At 36.6% G+C, this 19,421-nt stretch overlaps 1 protein-coding gene across 9 annotated transcripts in view; it reads left to right on the forward strand.

The window, feature by feature from the left end:
- The window catches only part of CADPS2 (calcium dependent secretion activator 2), a 483,666-nt gene that overhangs the window by 271,690 nt on the left and 192,555 nt on the right, over positions 1-19,421 (forward strand). For all 9 annotated transcript variants that reach the window (XM_027102072.1, XM_027102066.1, XM_027102065.1 and 6 more), the window contains exon 9: positions 14,266-14,332. In XM_027102072.1, coding sequence (XP_026957873.1) covers positions 14,266-14,332 — 67 coding nt within the window. The remainder of the gene's footprint in view (positions 1-14,265; positions 14,333-19,421) is intronic.

Here is a 19,421-nt window from a genome sequence, read left to right on the forward strand (position 1 = left end):
TGAGGGAGTTAGAAATCTTTAGACATAGAATATATTCTATTGCATTTTAACTTAAAGGCCCCTGTGATACTGTGACCTTGGGGCCATCTCCAGCTGTGGTTCAAACTGTCCTGCCAGAAACCCTGGGAGTCCTTTTCGTGACTGATGGGCTTGTAGGCGAACTGGACTCCTGCACCTCGGTCCTCCTTTCCCAGCAGCCACTTCTTCTTTCCTCTATGTTCTGAGCTTCTATATTAAGTTAAATATCAAGATAAAATTCTGCTGCTAAAACCTTGAATACTCTTGATTAGATAAATATGAAAATACCAACTTTATGGAAAATCCAAAGTCTGTCTAAGGCTTTTTCTTTTACACTTGTACATATTATATAAGTTTTTGCTGAAGATTTACTTTCTTCATTATGTTCTTATAATCATTCCTAATGACAAGACTAGAAATAGCCATTCAGTCATTCCAAAAACGCTTATGGAATATCTGCTGTATAAAGTCACAGTGCTGAGACAGGGTGGTGAGTGGTAACTGATGTATGTGGTCCTTACCCTCACAGACCTTAATGTGTTGTGTTGGAAATAGACATTCATCCAATGTGCCATGCCATACACCATGGCAGGGCTGTGGAAGGAATGTCCACATCTCACCAAATACATGTAAGAAGGGCGTATGACCTCATTAGGGATGTCAGGGAGGGCTTCTCTGAGAAAGTGATAGTTGAACTCTGAGGGATGGGAAGAAATTGGAAACATGAGAGGTGAGAACTAAATGAATTTAAATTGTTGGAAATGGATGGAATTGTAAGATATGTGGGACTGATGGGGTAAGACAGCCAACACACAACCAGGGGAGCAGCAAGAACTCAGAGTATTGGTACAAAGGAGCACTTGGTGTCCAAAAAAAAAAAACACAAGAAAAGTATCAAAGGGTCTCAGCACAGAAATGTTCCAGATATGAGCTGTCTTGGAAATGTCTGTGACCAACTAATAAGTCTAGAATTCAAGAGCAGGGTGTCAGAGAAAGATTCGCAAGAACAAGAGCAAAGCTGCGTCCTCAGCCTGGAGTATTGGGCAGCTTATCAAAGCAACCACTTAAGCTCAAAGGAACAGGGACTGAGATGCTGAGGGCAAGGTACAGGTCAGAGCTGGCAGGACAGCAAGGGGATCTCACAGCTCAGTCCAAATCTTGACCCAGAATTCACAGTCCTCCTTGATGGCAGGTAAGATTGGTCACAAAGCACAAAAGTGAAGTTCAAGTGATACAGTTTAGGTAAAACAAGGCTGTTGCAGAATGCCGAGTGTCAGGAGGAATTCAAATACCTTTACAAATAACTCACATGAAGATAAGTTGAAGATGGACGTAGACAGTTTGTTTTCTAAATTTTCAGAGCCCTCCAAAAATGTCCTCATTAACTAAGACCAGAGAATAACGTTACAGAAAAAGAGACCTTTCTGGAATCAAACATAATCCATGGCGATTATGATCCAAATTTTACAGAAAACTTTTTGTTTTCAAATATAAATGTTTATAGATCCTAAGTAAAGCAGTGTCAGAAGTGAAGAGGATTTTTAAAAAATATTTATTTATTTGTTTGCTTATTTATTTTGGCTGTGCAGGGTCTTAGTTGCAACATGTGGGATTTTTTTTTTTTTAGTTGCAGCATGAGGCTTCTTAGTTGCAGCATGCAAGTGGGACCTAGTTCCCTGACCAGGGATTGAACCCGGGGCGCCTGGGTTCGCGGAGAAGCGCGGAGTCTTACCCACTGGACCACCAGGGAAGTCCCTGAAGAGGATATTTTTCATCATGATTAGGATATTAGTTAATTCTGAACAGAATGCAAAAACCAAGTTATATGGTTGTAGTGCTTAAAGACTCATCAGCAGTCATCTGGTCCAGCTAACTTCCCAGAATGTGTGCAGGAGAGCGTGACTCCTACATGGTCTTCAGTGAGAGAGAGTCTGTAATTTTGGAGACGCTGCCTGCACTATTCTCCCCCCTCCTGTCCTCACTCCTCAGTGTTTCATTTCCCAGGTCTATTACAGGCTTTTACTAGTCCTCACACACACACACCACTTAGCTTTGTTTAACTCGGCATCTCTCACAGTTATTTGCTTGCCAAACTCGTTCTGTCTTTGTGTACTACTTCTTTCTATCCAGATGTCCTGAGACACACAGTGGAAAACACGGAATCCCAAATTATCTTCTCGATGATTTTCTTTTTAGAGTGTGTGCAGTTTATAAAATGGGCATTTTATGTACGTATTTCACTTGAATTTAGCCTAAATATGAAGCAGGTAGAACAGATATATCCACTTACAGAAGAGGAAACTGAGGCCTACCATATCTGTGTTAACTCAGGATTACCTGTATCGTATATACAGTTTAAAAGTGTGTGACCATTTTGCATTGCTTTAGGAATTTTGTGCCCCCAAAGGGAAGGTATTTCCAGTACCTTCCAATACCTTATAAATAATACGTACTATGATACATGCATAAAAGCCTTTGCTAAAACTTTTGTTTCCTGATTTCCAAACCATTTGCATTTTCAGAGAGAAGAAAGCGTAATGGATTGTATCACAAAAATATCTAGGAGCGCCTAAGTAAATTATTTCATTTTCATCATCACGTGTGCCAGAGTTTTTTGCTAAATGGTGCGGAGCATCCTTCCCTTTGGAATGTGTCATAGCCCCTAGAGAGTCACATCTTCATAGCAGCTACCCTCCACCCTTCTCCCAGGAGATGCAGGCATAGGCTTGACTCTAAGCAAGTTTGCCTGGTTGGGGTAGGTTACTCAGTACATTCTTGTGACATTTTTTCCCTCTTATTCTCTTCTGAGACATTTTATAATCAACTTGGAAAGGTCACTAATTTTAACTTTTAACAAGGCAGTAAAGTTTCTGCACATGCAGAAAAGTATTATTATATTTCGAAGGACATTTAAACTGAGGAAAAACATGAAACCATGCCTACAAAATATGCACTCTGTAGTAGAGTATATTAGAATGAGACCCTAAGATATTTGTATAACTTTCTAAATATCAGCATTGGTAAGGTCATGAACCATTAAAAAATATGTATTGGGGCACTTTTTCTGCTAATTGAGATATAAAAGGGTACTGATGATCAGTTATCAAAAAATATAGGAAAAACTGCCTGTATAACAAAAGATTTCTCTGTACAGGTTTAGTTCCATGGTTTGGCTTGTGTTTAGCTGTTTAAAACTGCTTTTCGTAGAACTGCTTATAATATAATTTACCCAGATCAGTTTTGTTTCTAAGTGGTAGTGCATTGCCATTTATATTAGAACACCTCCTTTAAGAGTGGTCACTTGTAGATCTTGATGTCTTAATCTGAGGGTGGAATAGGGCTTTATGGTCTTCTCATCTTGGCAGTTTGCCTATATTCATATTCTAGTTTGTGAATAGCAAGCCAATTTTTAAAAAAATATTTATTTATTTATTTGATTGCGCTGGGTCTTAGTTGAGGCTCGAGGGCTCCTTAGCTGCAGCATGCGAACTCTTAGTTGCGGCATTCATGTGGGACCTAGTTCCCTGACCAGGGATTGAACCTGGGCCCCCTACAGTGGGAGTGCAGCATCTTAACCACTGCGCCACCAGGGAAGTCCCGGCAAGCCAGTTTTTAAAGGATAGCATTTATACCTTAGACTGTTAGACTGAATCTGAAAATGCTGATATGAGCTCAAGTTTAACTCCCGTCTAGCTGAGATTAAACTAGCAGAAGATGAGACTTCTCAGAAAAAGGGTGGGGGGAGGCAGTTCATGTTGCTGATTCTACAAAACGTGATACAGAAAAGGAAGAACTACATTTTATTCCTTTGCTGTCACAGGTCTCCTGCTGACATAGCACGCGCATTTTAACTTCTTACTGAACGATAGGAGTTTCTGATTTTTCATCATTCATCATTTCTTTCAAAATGTTCTGTGATTTTGTTTGGTGATGATCCTCTCCTTGCAGCCTCACCTCTTGTTCTCTTTCCCATAAGAATTCAGGAAGTATATAAAAGCCAACTGGAAAGTATTTACTTCTAGGTTTCTTAATGCCCAGGTCACACTGTTGTTTTGAATCAGTTTCTTTTTCTCATCCTTAGCTGAAAACAAAACCAAAAAAAAAAGAAAAAAAAAAAGGCTTAATCTTGTGGGGTTAAATAAAGGAAAGAATGTAGTGAAAGAAGGAAGATTCCTTTTATGCGGGGAAGCTGTGAGCACAGACTGCAGGGAATGACTGAAAGTGCCTGAGGGCATTTGGTCCCTATTGGTTTTCACATCAAATGCAGTGATGCCCACGGATAGCCTGTATTGTTGTCAGTTAAATGGGATCATGAGTGTCTGAAAGGTGTTTGAGAATGAACCGAAAATCATTTTCACAAGTGGATGATTACTTCTGCCACATGTTAACTGAACTCTATCAGAATGGCCCAGATTTTTGAGCCTGCATTAATTGCTCTTTCAACCTTGACTGAGGTTTCTCTTTAAGAAAGCCCTTTCCAGGACTAAACTACTCTATATATTGATTTTTTTTCTTTCTGTATTTTTCCTTGAGAAATGAAGGCTTGTAGAAGAATAGGCTTTATCATTCAACATGTAGATTGATTTTTCCATTTCTTTGAATAAAAAGCTAGAGTCATAAGTGATCTGCCAAAAGTAATAGTCTTTTTTTTCAAGCACCGCATAATTCCCAGTTTCTGTATACAATTATGTTTTTCAAATATTCATTAGTGATGATTTTTCACCATAAAGTAAAACCATGAACTCCCACACCATGGACTCCGTGCAAATAAATCATCATATGCTCCTTTCTATTAGAACTGTATGCCACCACCCTAATTGAAACTAAACTACAATGTTTAGTAAGATGTCTGGAGAATTTGTGTGTGTTGAAGTGTTCTTTGAACAATCTTCAAGTTAAAAAGGTTTTATAAGGTGCTTTTAAAGCGTTTGGATAGATGAGTTCTTTATTTCATATTACCATTTTCTATTTCAAATATGGCATAGAGAATATTAGCTGTTTCTTTACTATACTTGAAAAATATAGGGTATATTGTAGTTTAGACATACTGTGTTATGAAGATGAGTTAAATCTCAGTTTTTAAAACTAATCAAAATGAGCTCTTGAAATTTCATTAACTTTTGTGACTATATATATTAGCAAATAATATATAGCATTTCTAGAAAATGGCTTAATTTATTACTAAGACTAATTTCAGAGGTTTTTTGGCTTAAAGGAAGGCAAATCACAGAATGTTATATGGGAATCTGTTTTTTTTAAAAAAAAAATACTCAAGGGGTACTGAATAAAAAACAAGCATTTAAAGTAATTTTGTTTTACAAGCATTGCAATGTGAACATGTGATGAAATGTAAATATCTATTTGAAAATTCAGCAAAAATAAGCTTCATATTTTACTGATTTTTGTTTTGCTTGAAGATTATTTTTACCAAGTTTCATTTTACTCCATAAATATATTGAGACCATTTTATTGGTAATAGAGTAATGTATGTTGTTAATGATCAACATATCTCTACAGAAAAGTTTTTATTCCTGTTGTCACAGAACATTCTGATGGATTTCATTAAGACTCTGCTTTTGTTTGTCCACAAATGAAAACTTTTAGAAGCAGCTGTGGTATGTGTTCCAGCTGGCTTCTTAAGTTAACAGATAACTCTCTTAAGGATCACATTGAGACCATAGAGGTTGTATAATTTTTAATGTTAAGTATTGAGATTCTCTAATGACATATATAAATGTGATGTAGTAGATGAAAAATAATGACCCGTTTGCTTTGTTGATAGTAACTGTATTGACTTGAGGTTTGGCTATGCCAAAACTTTTATTTTCTCTTCTTTTTTTTCTCTGTTTTCTTGACATTTTTCCTAACAGCCTGGTACATAATCTATGTCCATATCATATTTTAAATATACAAGCAGAAATTCATAAAGTTCATTGTCTCTTAGCTTTGGTATTTGAGGATAGAGCACGACCTAAGAATAGTTAGAAATAAATACCAAAAAAAAAGTCGTAGGTGAGTGGATCATTGATAACACGTTAGTTTGTTTTGTGCCTTGTTTCCTAGCTGATTCCTATGTTTCTTTGGGGGAACTAGTACTCTCAATTAGAAACAGCCCTAGAAGAGGGATTAATACTTTAAGATTATTGCTGTATTTATACTGATTTATAAAACCAAATGCTTCAAGGCTTTACTCTTATGTGTTAAATCCGAGCTTTGTGTCAGGGCTGCTAATTTCTTTGTTACCTAATCCCATGTAAGAAGAGAAGATTTTAAAGTTAAGCAGGCAATTTTTTGTTCAAAGGGAACAGCTTCTTAATACCTTACTTAAGTTGGGTGTATTGATGAAAGTAAACACTTTAAAATAGTATCTGAGCAGTTATTTTTAAATAACCCCAAATACTCTAGTTACATGAGTATTGTGATGTATTGGAAATATTTCGATGGAAAAAGTGTTATATTTAGTATCAGTTTAGCATTGGAAATATGTGCTTTTGAACTGTGTTACATACATTAGAATATATCTTCTGTCCTCATTTAAATAATCTTGAATCAAATTTAACTCCGATTAGGGAATTTGTTTCCTAGGGTCGTACTCTAGTATAGAGTACTGGAGAATGTAATATGACTACGACTGTGAAAACTGCTGGTATGTGTTCCTCTTCCATCCATTTCTTTGTTGGTTTTTTTTTGGCCATGCCACCCGGCTTGTTGCATCTTAGTTCCCCGACCAGCGATGGGACCTGGGCCCCCTGCAGTGGAAGCTCAGAGTCCTAACCACTGGACCAGCAGGGAATTCCCTCCATCCATTTCTTAGTAACTGAGATAATTTAACAAGGGTGAGAAAACATGTTTTGTTTAAAATCAGATTCTGTAGGTTGATGAAAATGAATCATGTTGAAGACCCCACCAAAACTAAAACAGAAGACTTGCTTTTGGTTTGCTCTTTAAAACCTTTAAATAAGGTGACAAAAATTCACTCATTAGAGAATGTTGGTCTCATGCTGTGTGATAAATATTTATTTTATTGGGTAACATTGTAAATTGTCACACAAAACCCAGTTAAATGTGTGTTCCCAGTTTGCCTGGTATTTGGCAGGTCTAATTTACATACTCTGGAAAAAAAACTTTTTTAATTTGAGATAATCCTACAATTGAGAGGAAGCTAGTAATGACTCAGCAGGTTACTAAATATTCAGGGAGAATACAGTTGCAGAGCAGACCGCACCCCCTTAACAACATTACCATACGAGCCAAGGTACTCTCTCTGTCCCAGGTGACAAATGCACTTCTTGGAAGATGTTCTCTACACCTTTATGGGGTAGAATCAGATTTCATAAAACTTTAAAAAAATGAATTTTTCCAGAGTTCAGACAGCAAGAAAATAATATTAATAATAGATTTCTTAAATTCTAAACTATTTCTATGAAACAGAAATAAGTGACAAGTAAATAACTCTCAAGGATTTGTTTAATCATCACTATTGCCACTGTATGTCAAATAGATTTGGTCCTACCAGATGTACCTTCTCCTTTTACAGAACTATGCAGTTATAATTGAAGTTCATGGTAATGACCCCAAGATGTTTATAGGATCCTTTTCTAAATCATTAAAGAATGATCAAATTATATTTTATGACTATTTGAAGTCAACCTATTGTATACAAATTCTTTAAAAATTCATTATAGATGAATATACAGTCTCTATACAGAATAACTCATTTTTCAGTAATCATTGCTGTGTAAGTATAACGAAATGAATCTATTGCCTAGTATAACATGTTAAATGTAACTTTAGTGTATTTTTCTGAAATTAAAAAAAACTTACTGGATTTTTATCCATAAAAGAGATAATTTATAACCTAACACTCAACATTAAAAACAACAACAAAAAAAATGGAACTCTGAATTCAGCAGCAGTGCTAGGCATAAAGATGAGTTACGAGAGAATGCATCTTGAGTGATGAACTAGGCGATTGGGACTGACATGTATACAGTGATGTGCATAAAACTGATGACTAAAGAAAAAGAAAAAAGACCCAACGCAGTCAAAAATAAATAAATTCAAAAAAAAAGAATGCATCTTGATTTTTACAGATGCTTTTTATCTGATTGTAACCAAATATTCAAATGATTTTGGCTCCTTTCTCCTTACTTGCTTTACACTTTAATCGTCCCCTGATAAGACAACCCACCTACAGAGAATTTAGACTGCTCTAAATATCAGAACTTGAGAATAGCTTTGAAAACTGGAAAACCCATTTAACCATTAAAGTTTATAGGAATTCGCCACTGTACTCAAGATAAAGTGACAAAGATCCTCATCTTTGGTCTATAGATATTCAACTTAGTCATGTCAGAAGTATTGTTTATGGAGCTGTAATGCCCACATCCTTGAAATCCTTAATAAAAGTGATTTTTTTCTAATGATAAAAGTAAGATGAGTTCTCATACATTGTTAATGACAATGAAAAATTGTACAGCCATGGAAAGCAATCTGGCAGTTTCTTATAAAGTTAAACACACTTTCACTGTAACTCAGTAATCCCAATCCTAGATATTTACCTAGGAGAAATGCAAACATGTGCCCACACAAAGACTTATATGTGAATGGCTATAGCAGCTTTATTTACGATAGCCAAAAAGGTGGAAACAACTCAAATGTCCACCAACTGGTAAAAGGATAAACACATTGAAGTCATACATTGAAATAAAAAGGAATGAACTCCTGATACAGACAAAAGCTGAATCTCGAAAACTTTATACTAAGTGAAAGATGCCAGACACCAAAGGCTACATACTGTGTAATTCCACTTATATGACATCCTGGAAAACAAAAAACTATAAGGTCAGAAATCAGATCAGTGGTTGCAAAGCTGCAGATGTGAGGAGGAGATGGTTCATAAAAAAGGCATGAAGGAACCTTTGGGTGGGGGGGTGGGAGTGTTCTATAAATTCACTGTGGTGGTTACATCCCTCCTATTTCAAGTTTCGTCCAATTATATACCTAAAATGGGTGAATTTTACTTTAGGTAATCTACCAGTATACCTTACTTAAATGACAACAACAACAACAAAAAAGGAAGACATGCTCAAGATAGAAATTATGAAAATGGAGAAAGGCGTGAAGAAGAAAATAAAATTTATCTTTAATCTCACCAGCCAGATACTCACTTCAGGTTTCCCATTTTGATACATCTTTCTGGATTTTTTTCCCCATGCATACAGTATAAGTTCATGTGACAGCTTTTTAAAAACAACATTATTATGATTTTCCATTATCATTCTTTCTGGCCTCAGTCTTTTTTTTTTTTTTTAACATCTTTATTGGAGTATAATTGCTTTACAGTGGTGTGTTAGTTCCTGCTTTATAACAAAGTGAATCAGTTATACATATACATATGTCCCCATATCTCTTTCCTCTTGCATTACCCTCCCTCCCACCCTCCCTATCCCACCCCTCTAGGTGGTCACAAAGCACCGAGCTGATCTCCCTGTGCTATGCGGCTGCTTCCCACTAGCTATCTGTTTTACATTTGGTAGCGTATATATGTCCATGCCACTCTCTCACTTTGTCCCAACTTACCGTTCCCCCTCCCCATGTCGTCAAGTCCATTCTCTAGTAGGTTCTTCAAAACTTTTTTTTTAAAATATTCCATATATCCGTGTTAGCATACGGTATTTGTTTTTCTCTGACTTACTTCATTCTGTATGACAAACTCTAGGTCCATCCACCTCACTACAGATAACTCAGTTTTGTTTCTTTTTATGGCTGAGTAATATTCCATTGTATATATGTGCCACATCTTCTTTATCCATTCATCTGTTGGTGGACACTTAGGTTGCTTCCATGTCCTGGCTATTGTAAATAGAGCTGCAATGAACATTGTGGTACATGACTCTTCTTGCATTATGGTTTTCTTAGGTTATATGCCCAGTAGTGGGATTGCTGGGTCATATGATAGTTCTATTTTTAGCATTTTAAGGAACCTCCATACTGTTCTCCAAAGTGGCTGTATCAATTTACATTCCCACCAACAGTGCAAGAGGGTTCCCTTTTCTCCACACCCTCTCCAACATTTACTGTTTGTAGATTTTTTGATGATGGCCATTCTGACTGGTGTGAGGTGATAGCTCATTGTAGTTTTTTTTTTTTCAATCTTTATTGGAGTACAATTGCTTTACAATGGTGTGTTAGTTTCTGCTTTATAACAAAGTGAATCAGTTATACATATACATATGTTCCCATATCTCTTCCCTCTTGCGTCTCCCTCTCTCCCACCCTCCCTATCCCACCCCTCTAGGTGGTCACAAAGTACCGAGCTGATCTCCCTGTGCTATGCGGCTGCTTCCCAGCCACTCCACGGCATGTGGGATTTTTCCCGGACCGGGGCACGAACCCATGTCCCCTGCATCGGCAGGCAGACTCTCAACCACTGTGCCACCAGGGAAGCCCTGGATTCCTTTTATTCCTTTTTCTTCTCTGCTGTGGCTAAAACTTCCAAAACTATGTTGAATAAGAGTGATGAGAGTGGGCAACCTTGTCTTGTTCCTGATCTTAGTGGAAATGGTTTCCGTTTTTCACCATTGAGGACAGTGTTGGCTGTGGGTTTGTCATATGTGGCCTTTATTGTGTTGAGGTGAGTTCCCTCTATGCCTACTTTCTGGAGGATTTTTTTATCATAAATGGGTGTTGAATTTTGTCAAAAGCTTTCTCTGCATCTATTGAGATGATCATATGGTTTTTCTCCTTCAATTTGTTAATATGGTGTATCACATTGATTGATTTGCCTATATTGAAGAATCCTTGCATTCCTGGGATAAACCCCACTTGATCATGGTGTATGATCATTTTAATGTGTTGTTGCATTCTGTTTTCCAGTATTTTGTTGAGGATTTTTGCATCTATGTTCATCAGTGATATTGGCCTCTAGTTTTCTTTCTTTGTGACATCTTTGTCTGGTTTTGGTGTCAGGGTGATGGTGGCCTCGTAGAATGAGTTTGGGAGTGTTCCTCCCTCTGCTATATTTTGGAAGAGTTTGAGAAGGATGGGTGTTAGCTCTTCTCTAAATGTTTGAAAGAATTCGCCTGTGAAGCCATCTGGTCCTGGGCTTTTGTTTTTGGCATCACTCTTAATGGCAACGTAATCATTTTAACTGCTTGATTCTTAGATGGTTTTTGAATTTTTACTCTTAAATGACATTGATGAACATCTTTTTTCTTCATTCTCCCCTCAATTTTAAATGTCTTTTACACCAAGTATCTGCTTTTATACAGTGAAAAAGCAGCTAGATGGTGATATTGATGCCTGATTCCAGAACTCATGCTTATAGTGAAAAAACTCAGAGTTGTTGAAGTTTAATCTGTTCTTATTCAGTATAGTTAACTTTTCTGATATCTTTTATATATGTTCAAAAAAATTTTATGTAAAATTTTTGTCTGGCTAATATGAAAACTAAAGGGCAGGTGCTATCATATTTTTCCTACATAGCATTTGTAACATTTCCTTTATGCAGAAATGTTTACTTTTGTTGAATGTAATTTTTTTCTTCTATAGAGACTAAAACTCTTATGAGCAATTCCTTTCTAGAAATGTTTGATCAATTGTGACTTCTTCTGTATATATTCTGTTGAATTCTAGTGCAATAGTCCATAATACCTCAAGGCCCAACATTCAAATGCTTACCTTGGTTCCAGTCTTGAATTGTCTTTTATTCTAATAATATCTTTCAGTATACACGTGTACATCCACCCACCCCTCTGCTTTCTGTCTTCACAGAAACCATACCTTTTCATTCCAAATGTGGTGAGGCATCATTTTTAATGAGGTTGCAGATGACAGTATTATCCCTTATGCAGAACCTTCACTGTCAGCAAGACTTACACTTGCTTGTGGTGTTGATGGTTTGTGTATCCCTATTCACTTTCACTTATGTCTGACCTAGTAGCCCAGCAGCATGCTAAGTGAGACACGTTGAAGAACCAGCCTGTGGTCACAGGCAGAGGTTATTCCAGATGCCCTCTTGGCTCCTCAGCAGCTATTTGGTGTACTCCTTGCTAGTGAACTTGTACAGAGAGCATCTGTCGTGTCCACAGTGTATAGCTCCTGAGGTCATTGCTGTTAACCCTGTAATAGGAGCTTGGGTGTATGCCTTTCAGCAGAGGAAAATTACATAGGGAAGACAGAAAGAGAGCAACTAAACACCTATCACTGGCACCATAGAAGAGAAATTAGAGGCTAGAGCAAAGATGGGGCAAAGGGTTTCAAGGGGCCCTCAGGAGGAGATAGTGAACAGGTGAGAACAGTAGCGGTAGATATTTCTGATAGACTCTAAATGTATTCGCATTACATCCACAAGCGCAGACGATAGGTCATCAAGGGTATTGTGAGAACCAAATAGAAGTTTGCCAAACCCTTCAGCTAGCTGATGTGTCTGAGAGAAAGAAAATATATAATTAATTTGGGCAGTTTGGGGTGATGCTTTCTAGGCAAGAGCCTAGGATTTATGTCGACTTTTAGTAACCCCATGTTTGTGTATGTTTTTATTCAGAAAATTTAGAAATACAGGGAATAAAGAAGGCAACTTAAATCTTCCATAATCCCACCACTCAAAGGCACTATTACTAAAATTTTGGAATATCTATTTTGTATATTTTTTACAAATTTCCAATCACTAAGTATTTATGTATCAATAGTTTTGAATCTGCTCTTTTCCCATAATATTATGCAATGAAATTTTCTTTATGTTATTTTATCAAAAATATTTTTTCAGTGGCATAGTATTTCTATGCATTTTCTAGCATTTATTAAACATTCACCTACTGTTGGACATTTAAGTTGTCACCTTTTTCATAATATAAATAACGCTGTTCTAAGTATCCATGTAGCATACATCTTTGTGTATGTATCTAATTATTTCCGTAATTCCATGATGAAGAGGTGGAGACCGTTTCTATATACTGCCTTGTTATCCTACAGGAAGGTGGTCTTATGTTACACTCCACTAGCAGTGAATAAGAAATCCCATCATTTCAGCACACCTTAGCTAATATCCCATATTTTTTTCAAAAGGGGGCAGAGTATGTTTGTTTTGTTTTACAAAAGAGAATTATTTTCATAAGACAGAAACTAAAAATTCAAGCTAAGTTTTCAGTTTTAAAAATTGAGAGAAAGTCTGAAGACTTTAAGCCCCTAAACAAACTATTAGCTATAGTCCTTTTCTTAAATCACTCAGAATTGTTTATAAATTAAGTTAGTTTGAATAGCCTCAGCAGTGTTAAACCTCCACATTAGAAAAAGGGATTGTGATAAAATACTGAAAAGTCTTACTTTAATTTAAAAATTAGCTCTCTATTTGTCATATTTTAAACTTCTAACAATGTTTCCCACTTTTGTAGGAGGTATGTGGTATAATTTTAAATAGCCCTCCATGACACACTCATACCTGATTAATTTTTAATTTCTTCTCTTTCCTCCTTGATACTTAAGCTTACATCTGTATATTCAGTAAGAACAAAAGTTCTCTTCTCCAGTGATTGACTACTTGAATCATTTCAATTTAGGTTACTAATAGCAGTGCAAAGTTAAACAAAAGCCTTGGTTGAAACTGTGTTAAATTGTACAGTGTCATCTTCATTAGTATCTAAATTTCATAGTTAGGAAAATTTGCAGTAAGAGGCTTGCATAAGTCAGGCAAGTCTCCAAATTATGGAGCTGGCAGGGACCTCAGAAATCATCACATCCAGTCCTTTCATTTGATAGTTGAGGAAATGGAAACTGAGATTGGTGCAGGCACATCTCGGGAACACTCAGCTGAACAGCGACCCTTCTCCATGGGTTCTGGACTCTGCAGCCAGCTGCCTGCGAGGCCACACTCCTCAGCCCCGGTCAGCTGAGAGCTGAAACATTTGGTACTGTAGCCTCAATTCGTAGCCTTTGTCTCTCCTAAGAAATATGTATAAGAAATAAAATTCCTACTGCTTCTTTGATTATCCTTTCTAACTCCAACTTCGCTCAGTTTGTGGGAAGAACTGACAGTTGACAAGCCACATAAATCAATTCCCTTTCAAAAGCCGTAGAACAGGCTCAGTCATTTTGTAACACAGAAGCTGCGTGCTGTCACAGATTCCAAATGAACTAAACTTTGCCTTTAGCAGGCTCGTTGCAAGAATGAATACCTATGGAAGAAATACGATTACATGGAACCACACCATTCATGTAAAGTATTCTTTTACTTGTTTTTCTTACCAGATATCTGTATGCCCTTGGACAGAAGGTTTGGAAAAGATGGAAAAAACGTTACTTTGTTCTTGTTCAGGTAAGTAGACTTTTTTCCTGTCACATAATCACTCTAAGCCATTCTCAAGTTTTTTGTGGGTTGTATCTATCAATATTTACTGTATCAGAAATTAAAACTGAGAAATTTAAAAAATGTTTTAATTCATTTTAAAATAAAATTGGTAAGCCCATTATATGCCAATGCAAATAACCTTTTTATTTAAAATAACTATTTTTCAGGCCAAACATTTTAGTGATATGAGTGGCATTACTTTGTGCTTTTGTACCCCTCTTTAATATTCTGGCTTAATAAAATAGAATGCAGCTGCATTTTCACATCAGCTTCTGCCTTCAATCTGTCGCAATCTCAGGTGAAATTTAGCCTCTGGAAAACTCCGCTATACGCTCTTGAGAGAGTAAGTGTGAAACAGGCAAAGATGTTTGAATATTGTTAGAAAAATGGTTTTGACTTCCCAAGTCCCTGAAAGGATCTTGAAGAGCTCCGGGATCCCAAGAGCATACCTTGAGAGTCACTGCATTGTTCCATAGTTCATAGATAAAACTTAATACATAGAAACATGCGTTTTTATAAAAATGTACCATATATATCACTTATTCACATGTACAGGTCTTTAAATTACCTTGACTGGTAGATTTGTTTGTGATAGTATTCTGAATGTAGACAGGATATTGGAATGTACACTTCAGTTGACTCTTTTTTGTTTTGGTTTGGTTTTTGAATCGTGGATGACCTTTGCTCATGGAATATACTCATTTAGTTAAAGTTACATTAAAGAATAAATTTGAGTAATAGTCATTCCATTTCATGATAAATCCAAGCTGTTTTGTTCCCAGTGAATATATATGAAAAGAGAAGCTCTCTTGGGATCCTTAACACAAAACAGTCTGTAAAATCTCATCAATTCCTATTCACACGTAAGTAGTTTAAATAGCCCAGATCAGATTAACATGGTGAAATTCCAAGGAAAGAAAATTATTTGCTGTCTTCCAGAAATAAAGCCATCTATCAACTGCTGGATAAAATTATTTTATTGATGTGCCATAGTAGCGTGGTAACTTCACGAAAAGTATAACCTTTTCATCAAAAGTGCTTTTTTCCCCTGGGTAAAGTGTGACTTTTTCTTATGTAAATAGAACCAATATTTGGTCAACGAGTTTACTAAGAGATGCACACACATGTGCGTGCGCACACACACTGACAATCTTCTGATATAAACCCCAAGCACTTGCTTTGAGAAAGGGCTCCCTGTGGGGAGTTCTCAGTGATCCTCCTCCAAAAACCACACCTATAAGCCATCTTCTTTGGTTTCCAGGTTTAATTTCTTGACATTGGCACAAGAATTGAAATGCATTTACCAGGCAGTTTGAGTGCAGATCTTTCTCCAGTTATAGATGTCTCACCCACATCTAATTTGACAAGTTTGTGTTAGTGACTTGTCTTTGTCAAATCTTTCCAAGCATTCAACTGATTTTTTGTAGGAAGTGCAGCTTCTTTTTCATAGTCATATGTCATTCATTTACATAGAATCTCATAAGTTCCCATCCCATAAGTTCAATAGCTGATGTTATTGGCCTAATAAGCAAACCCTACTGACTCTTAGCAAGCCTAGAGTTTAACTGGTGGAAATATGTATGAGAGCACATGAGAATGTCACCCAGTAACCACAGATGTTCAACATATCATACCTTTTAGTCGATATTTTTTTTTAGAGCAGTTTAGGTTCACAACAAAATTTAAAGGAAGGTACAGAGATTTCCTATATATCCTCTGTCCCCAGACATAGCCTCCTCCACTGTCAACAACACTCACCAGAATGGTACATTTGTTACCAAGGATGAACCTACGTTGACACATCATCTTCATCAAAAGTCCGTAGTTTTTATTAGGGTTCACTTTTGGTGTTGTACCTCTGTGTATTTGGACAAACATACTATTCATTATTGTAACATTATACAAAGCATTTTCACTGCCTTGAAAATCCTCTGTGTTCTGCCTATTCATCTTCCCCTCCACCTTTGGCAACCCTTGATCTTTTTACCATAGTTTTGCCATTTCCAGAAAGTCATAGAGTTGGAATCAGGCAACATGTAGCCTTTTCAGATTAGCTTCTTTCACTTACGAATTTGCATTTAAGATTTTTCCATGTTTTTTCATAGCTCAAAAGCTCATTTCTTTTTAGCACTAAATAATATTCCATTGTCTGGATGAATCACAGTTTATTTATTCATCTGCTGAAGGACATCTTGGTTGCTTCCAAATTTTGGCAATTATGAACTGAGCTGCTATACACGTTTGTGTGCAGGTTTTTGTATAGACATAACTTTCCAGCTCCTTTGGGTAAATGCCAAGGAATGTGATTGCTGGATCATATTCACTATTTTTTTAAAGAATGAATCAGAGAGTGTTTGTTGTGTAGAGATCCAGTGAAATGACAGTAGGCTAAAGAGTTTCTTATATACTGACTGTTTTAATATGAAAACTAGGCCTTAGCAGATCAGTTTTGAGAGGTCAAATGGACACCTCATGCTTCTGGCCAGGTGAAGTTCAAGGTAATCCTTTGCTTCTTACCTTATTTTCTGGCATATGATCACAAGAATCAAGTTATAAAACAACCACGTATACTTTATCACCCCATAAGAGAGTTTAGAAATGAAAGAAGGAAGTTGAATACTTTTGAGATCATTAATTGGTATGTCTTTTAGGAACATTAACCATGTCTTTGGAGAGCTAGAAAGTTCTCCACGTAACAAAAATATGTTTAACATTTTAAAGGCAAAATTCAATTTAAACCAAAGGAGGTAAACCTCTATACCCCGTAATTAAAATTTAGGAGAAACACCACCAAACTATCATGAATTCAGATTTATTGTACCTGAGGTATCATTTTAAAATTTGAAGTCATATTTAAGCATTGTATCTTTACACAAATATATGTAAGTACGTGTACTCACACAAAGAATCCCATGCCCAAGTGTTTTGAGATTTACACGCCAGTAGTCTGGCAACTTTTTGAAGTTTTAAAGACAATTGAATCTTCCTTTCAATTCCAAATGTAATGGGAAGACAAATTGAATGTACCCACTTCAAAATCAAGATGGGTATGTATGGAGATTGAGCAAGAAGGACTCATTGGGAAGAGCCAGGTAGTTTTATCAGTATTTTTAAAGATAGCTCTCATTCTATTGGCAAATAGTTCGTAGATCTGTACCTGCAGGCTGCACTATTAAAAGGTGAAGGAGTCATTTTCAGAGAGGACAGTATACCCCTGCTGTGTCTGCTGCCGCCATCGTCAGAATGGTGCTCTGGTGATAATGTGAATCTCATCACCACTTGTGAGTGTGTATTATATGAGTGATATAGCTGGAGATCTAGCCATCAGCCCAAGAATTTGTACTCATAAAAATTGATTGAGAGTCGGGTTTGGTCAGCTGCAAAGTCATTGTTCAAAGGGAACACTTGCAGAGCTGTTGAGGTGAAGAGACTTTTCAAAGACTCTTGTATAAACATTTAAATCAGAGTTGAAAATGGGAAAATGAATTACTTATCAGTGTGGGGTGTTTATTTAGCTTCTAAGTAAGATTAGTTTTGGACCCCATTTAGATTCTGAAGCCAGTATAGTGACAGTATTAATTAGATCTTTCATGTCTAAGAGGCTGCATTTGTTTTTCATGAAGGTAAATTTTGGTTCAAGCCAAACTGAAAGAACAGTGATTTTGAGGAATATGTTTGAACTCTTACCAAAACTTACATGTGTTTGTATTAAACTTATATGTGTTTGTTATGCTTATTCAGTGTTTTAGTATTACATTTGGAGGATATCATTGGCATAAAGTACTTATGACACTAATATGTTTTAGTTCATTATAATAAACCATTCAGTAGCTTTAAAATTCTATACTTGTATTTGTGATTTAACCAGACTGAATTATTTCATAATTCTGTATTCAGCTAATGCCTATTCAAAAACCTGTATGCCCCCAGATATTGCATATTCTGTGGTAATATACAAATTCCTGAATCACTCACCTATTAATACAATTATTGCTATATTTAATCTAATATTTATTATGCAAATGTGGCAGGCATTTATGGGGAGCACTTTTACTACATTATCTCTTTTACTCTTCAGAATAAGGTTTATTTGAGGGTAGGTATTATCCCCACTGTACAGATTAAATTGATGTACAAAGAGGTTATATAATTTGCCCAGAATTATACAGTTAGTAAGTGGCAGCGTCAAGTGATTAATCCAGTTCTGTCAGTCTCTAGAGGCTAAGCTCTGATTTCCTCTGTCACGGTGCCATGATCAAATTAATGCACACAACTACAATTGATCTGAAGACAAACAGAAAAAACGAATAATCACTGTGGATCCTTCATTTCACGAAGTACAAGACAGTGTCACTCCATTAAAGAAATGGCCAGTGACTGATGGCATAAAGAGTCCCATGCTCATGAAGGCCACTTACCGTATGACATGCCTGGAAACTGAAGAAGATAGACATCTATGTTGTTTTGGCCCTGTATCAGAGTGTTCACTGCTTGTTGTCGATGTGTCAGAATCATGACTTGAAGTTGCCGCAAACAGCAGGCTATCAAGACATAATGTTAATTACACATCAGCTGAGTTGGCACAGGATATAAACAGTCAGCCATGCCACTGAGTGATCATTACATGCTGCAGACATACGAGAACCACTCTGTTAGTGACATGCCATCAAAATCTGCTCTAAGCTTAAAGAAGTGGCTGCCCCAGCCTATTGATATCTGAAATATTCAGCACACCTGGAGAAGCACTGCAGCAGGCTACTGGCACAGTTCTGAGAATGCCACTAACTGCAGGAAATTATATGGTCTAGGTTTAGTCTTGGGACATAAGCTGATGTTTGCTTATAGTAATGCAAAGTGAATAAATATGCTTCTGTCAAGGCAAGAAAGTCATAGGGTAGTGGCTCTCTGGCTTCATGTTTTAAACTGATTTAAAATGTACAAACCCAAGACATACTCAGTATAGGATAAAACCAAACCATACACAAGTATTTATGGCAGCAAATGAAAGGCCCTCTTCAGCACCCCTCCCAGCACGGCCACCTTATTCCAGTCTTCC

Source organism: Aethalodelphis obliquidens, unplaced genomic scaffold (assembly GCF_003676395.1).
Source record: "Aethalodelphis obliquidens isolate GAN/ISIS:26980383/991018 unplaced genomic scaffold, ASM367639v1 scaffold5, whole genome shotgun sequence".
NCBI classification, from domain to species: domain Eukaryota; kingdom Metazoa; phylum Chordata; class Mammalia; order Artiodactyla; family Delphinidae; genus Aethalodelphis; species Aethalodelphis obliquidens.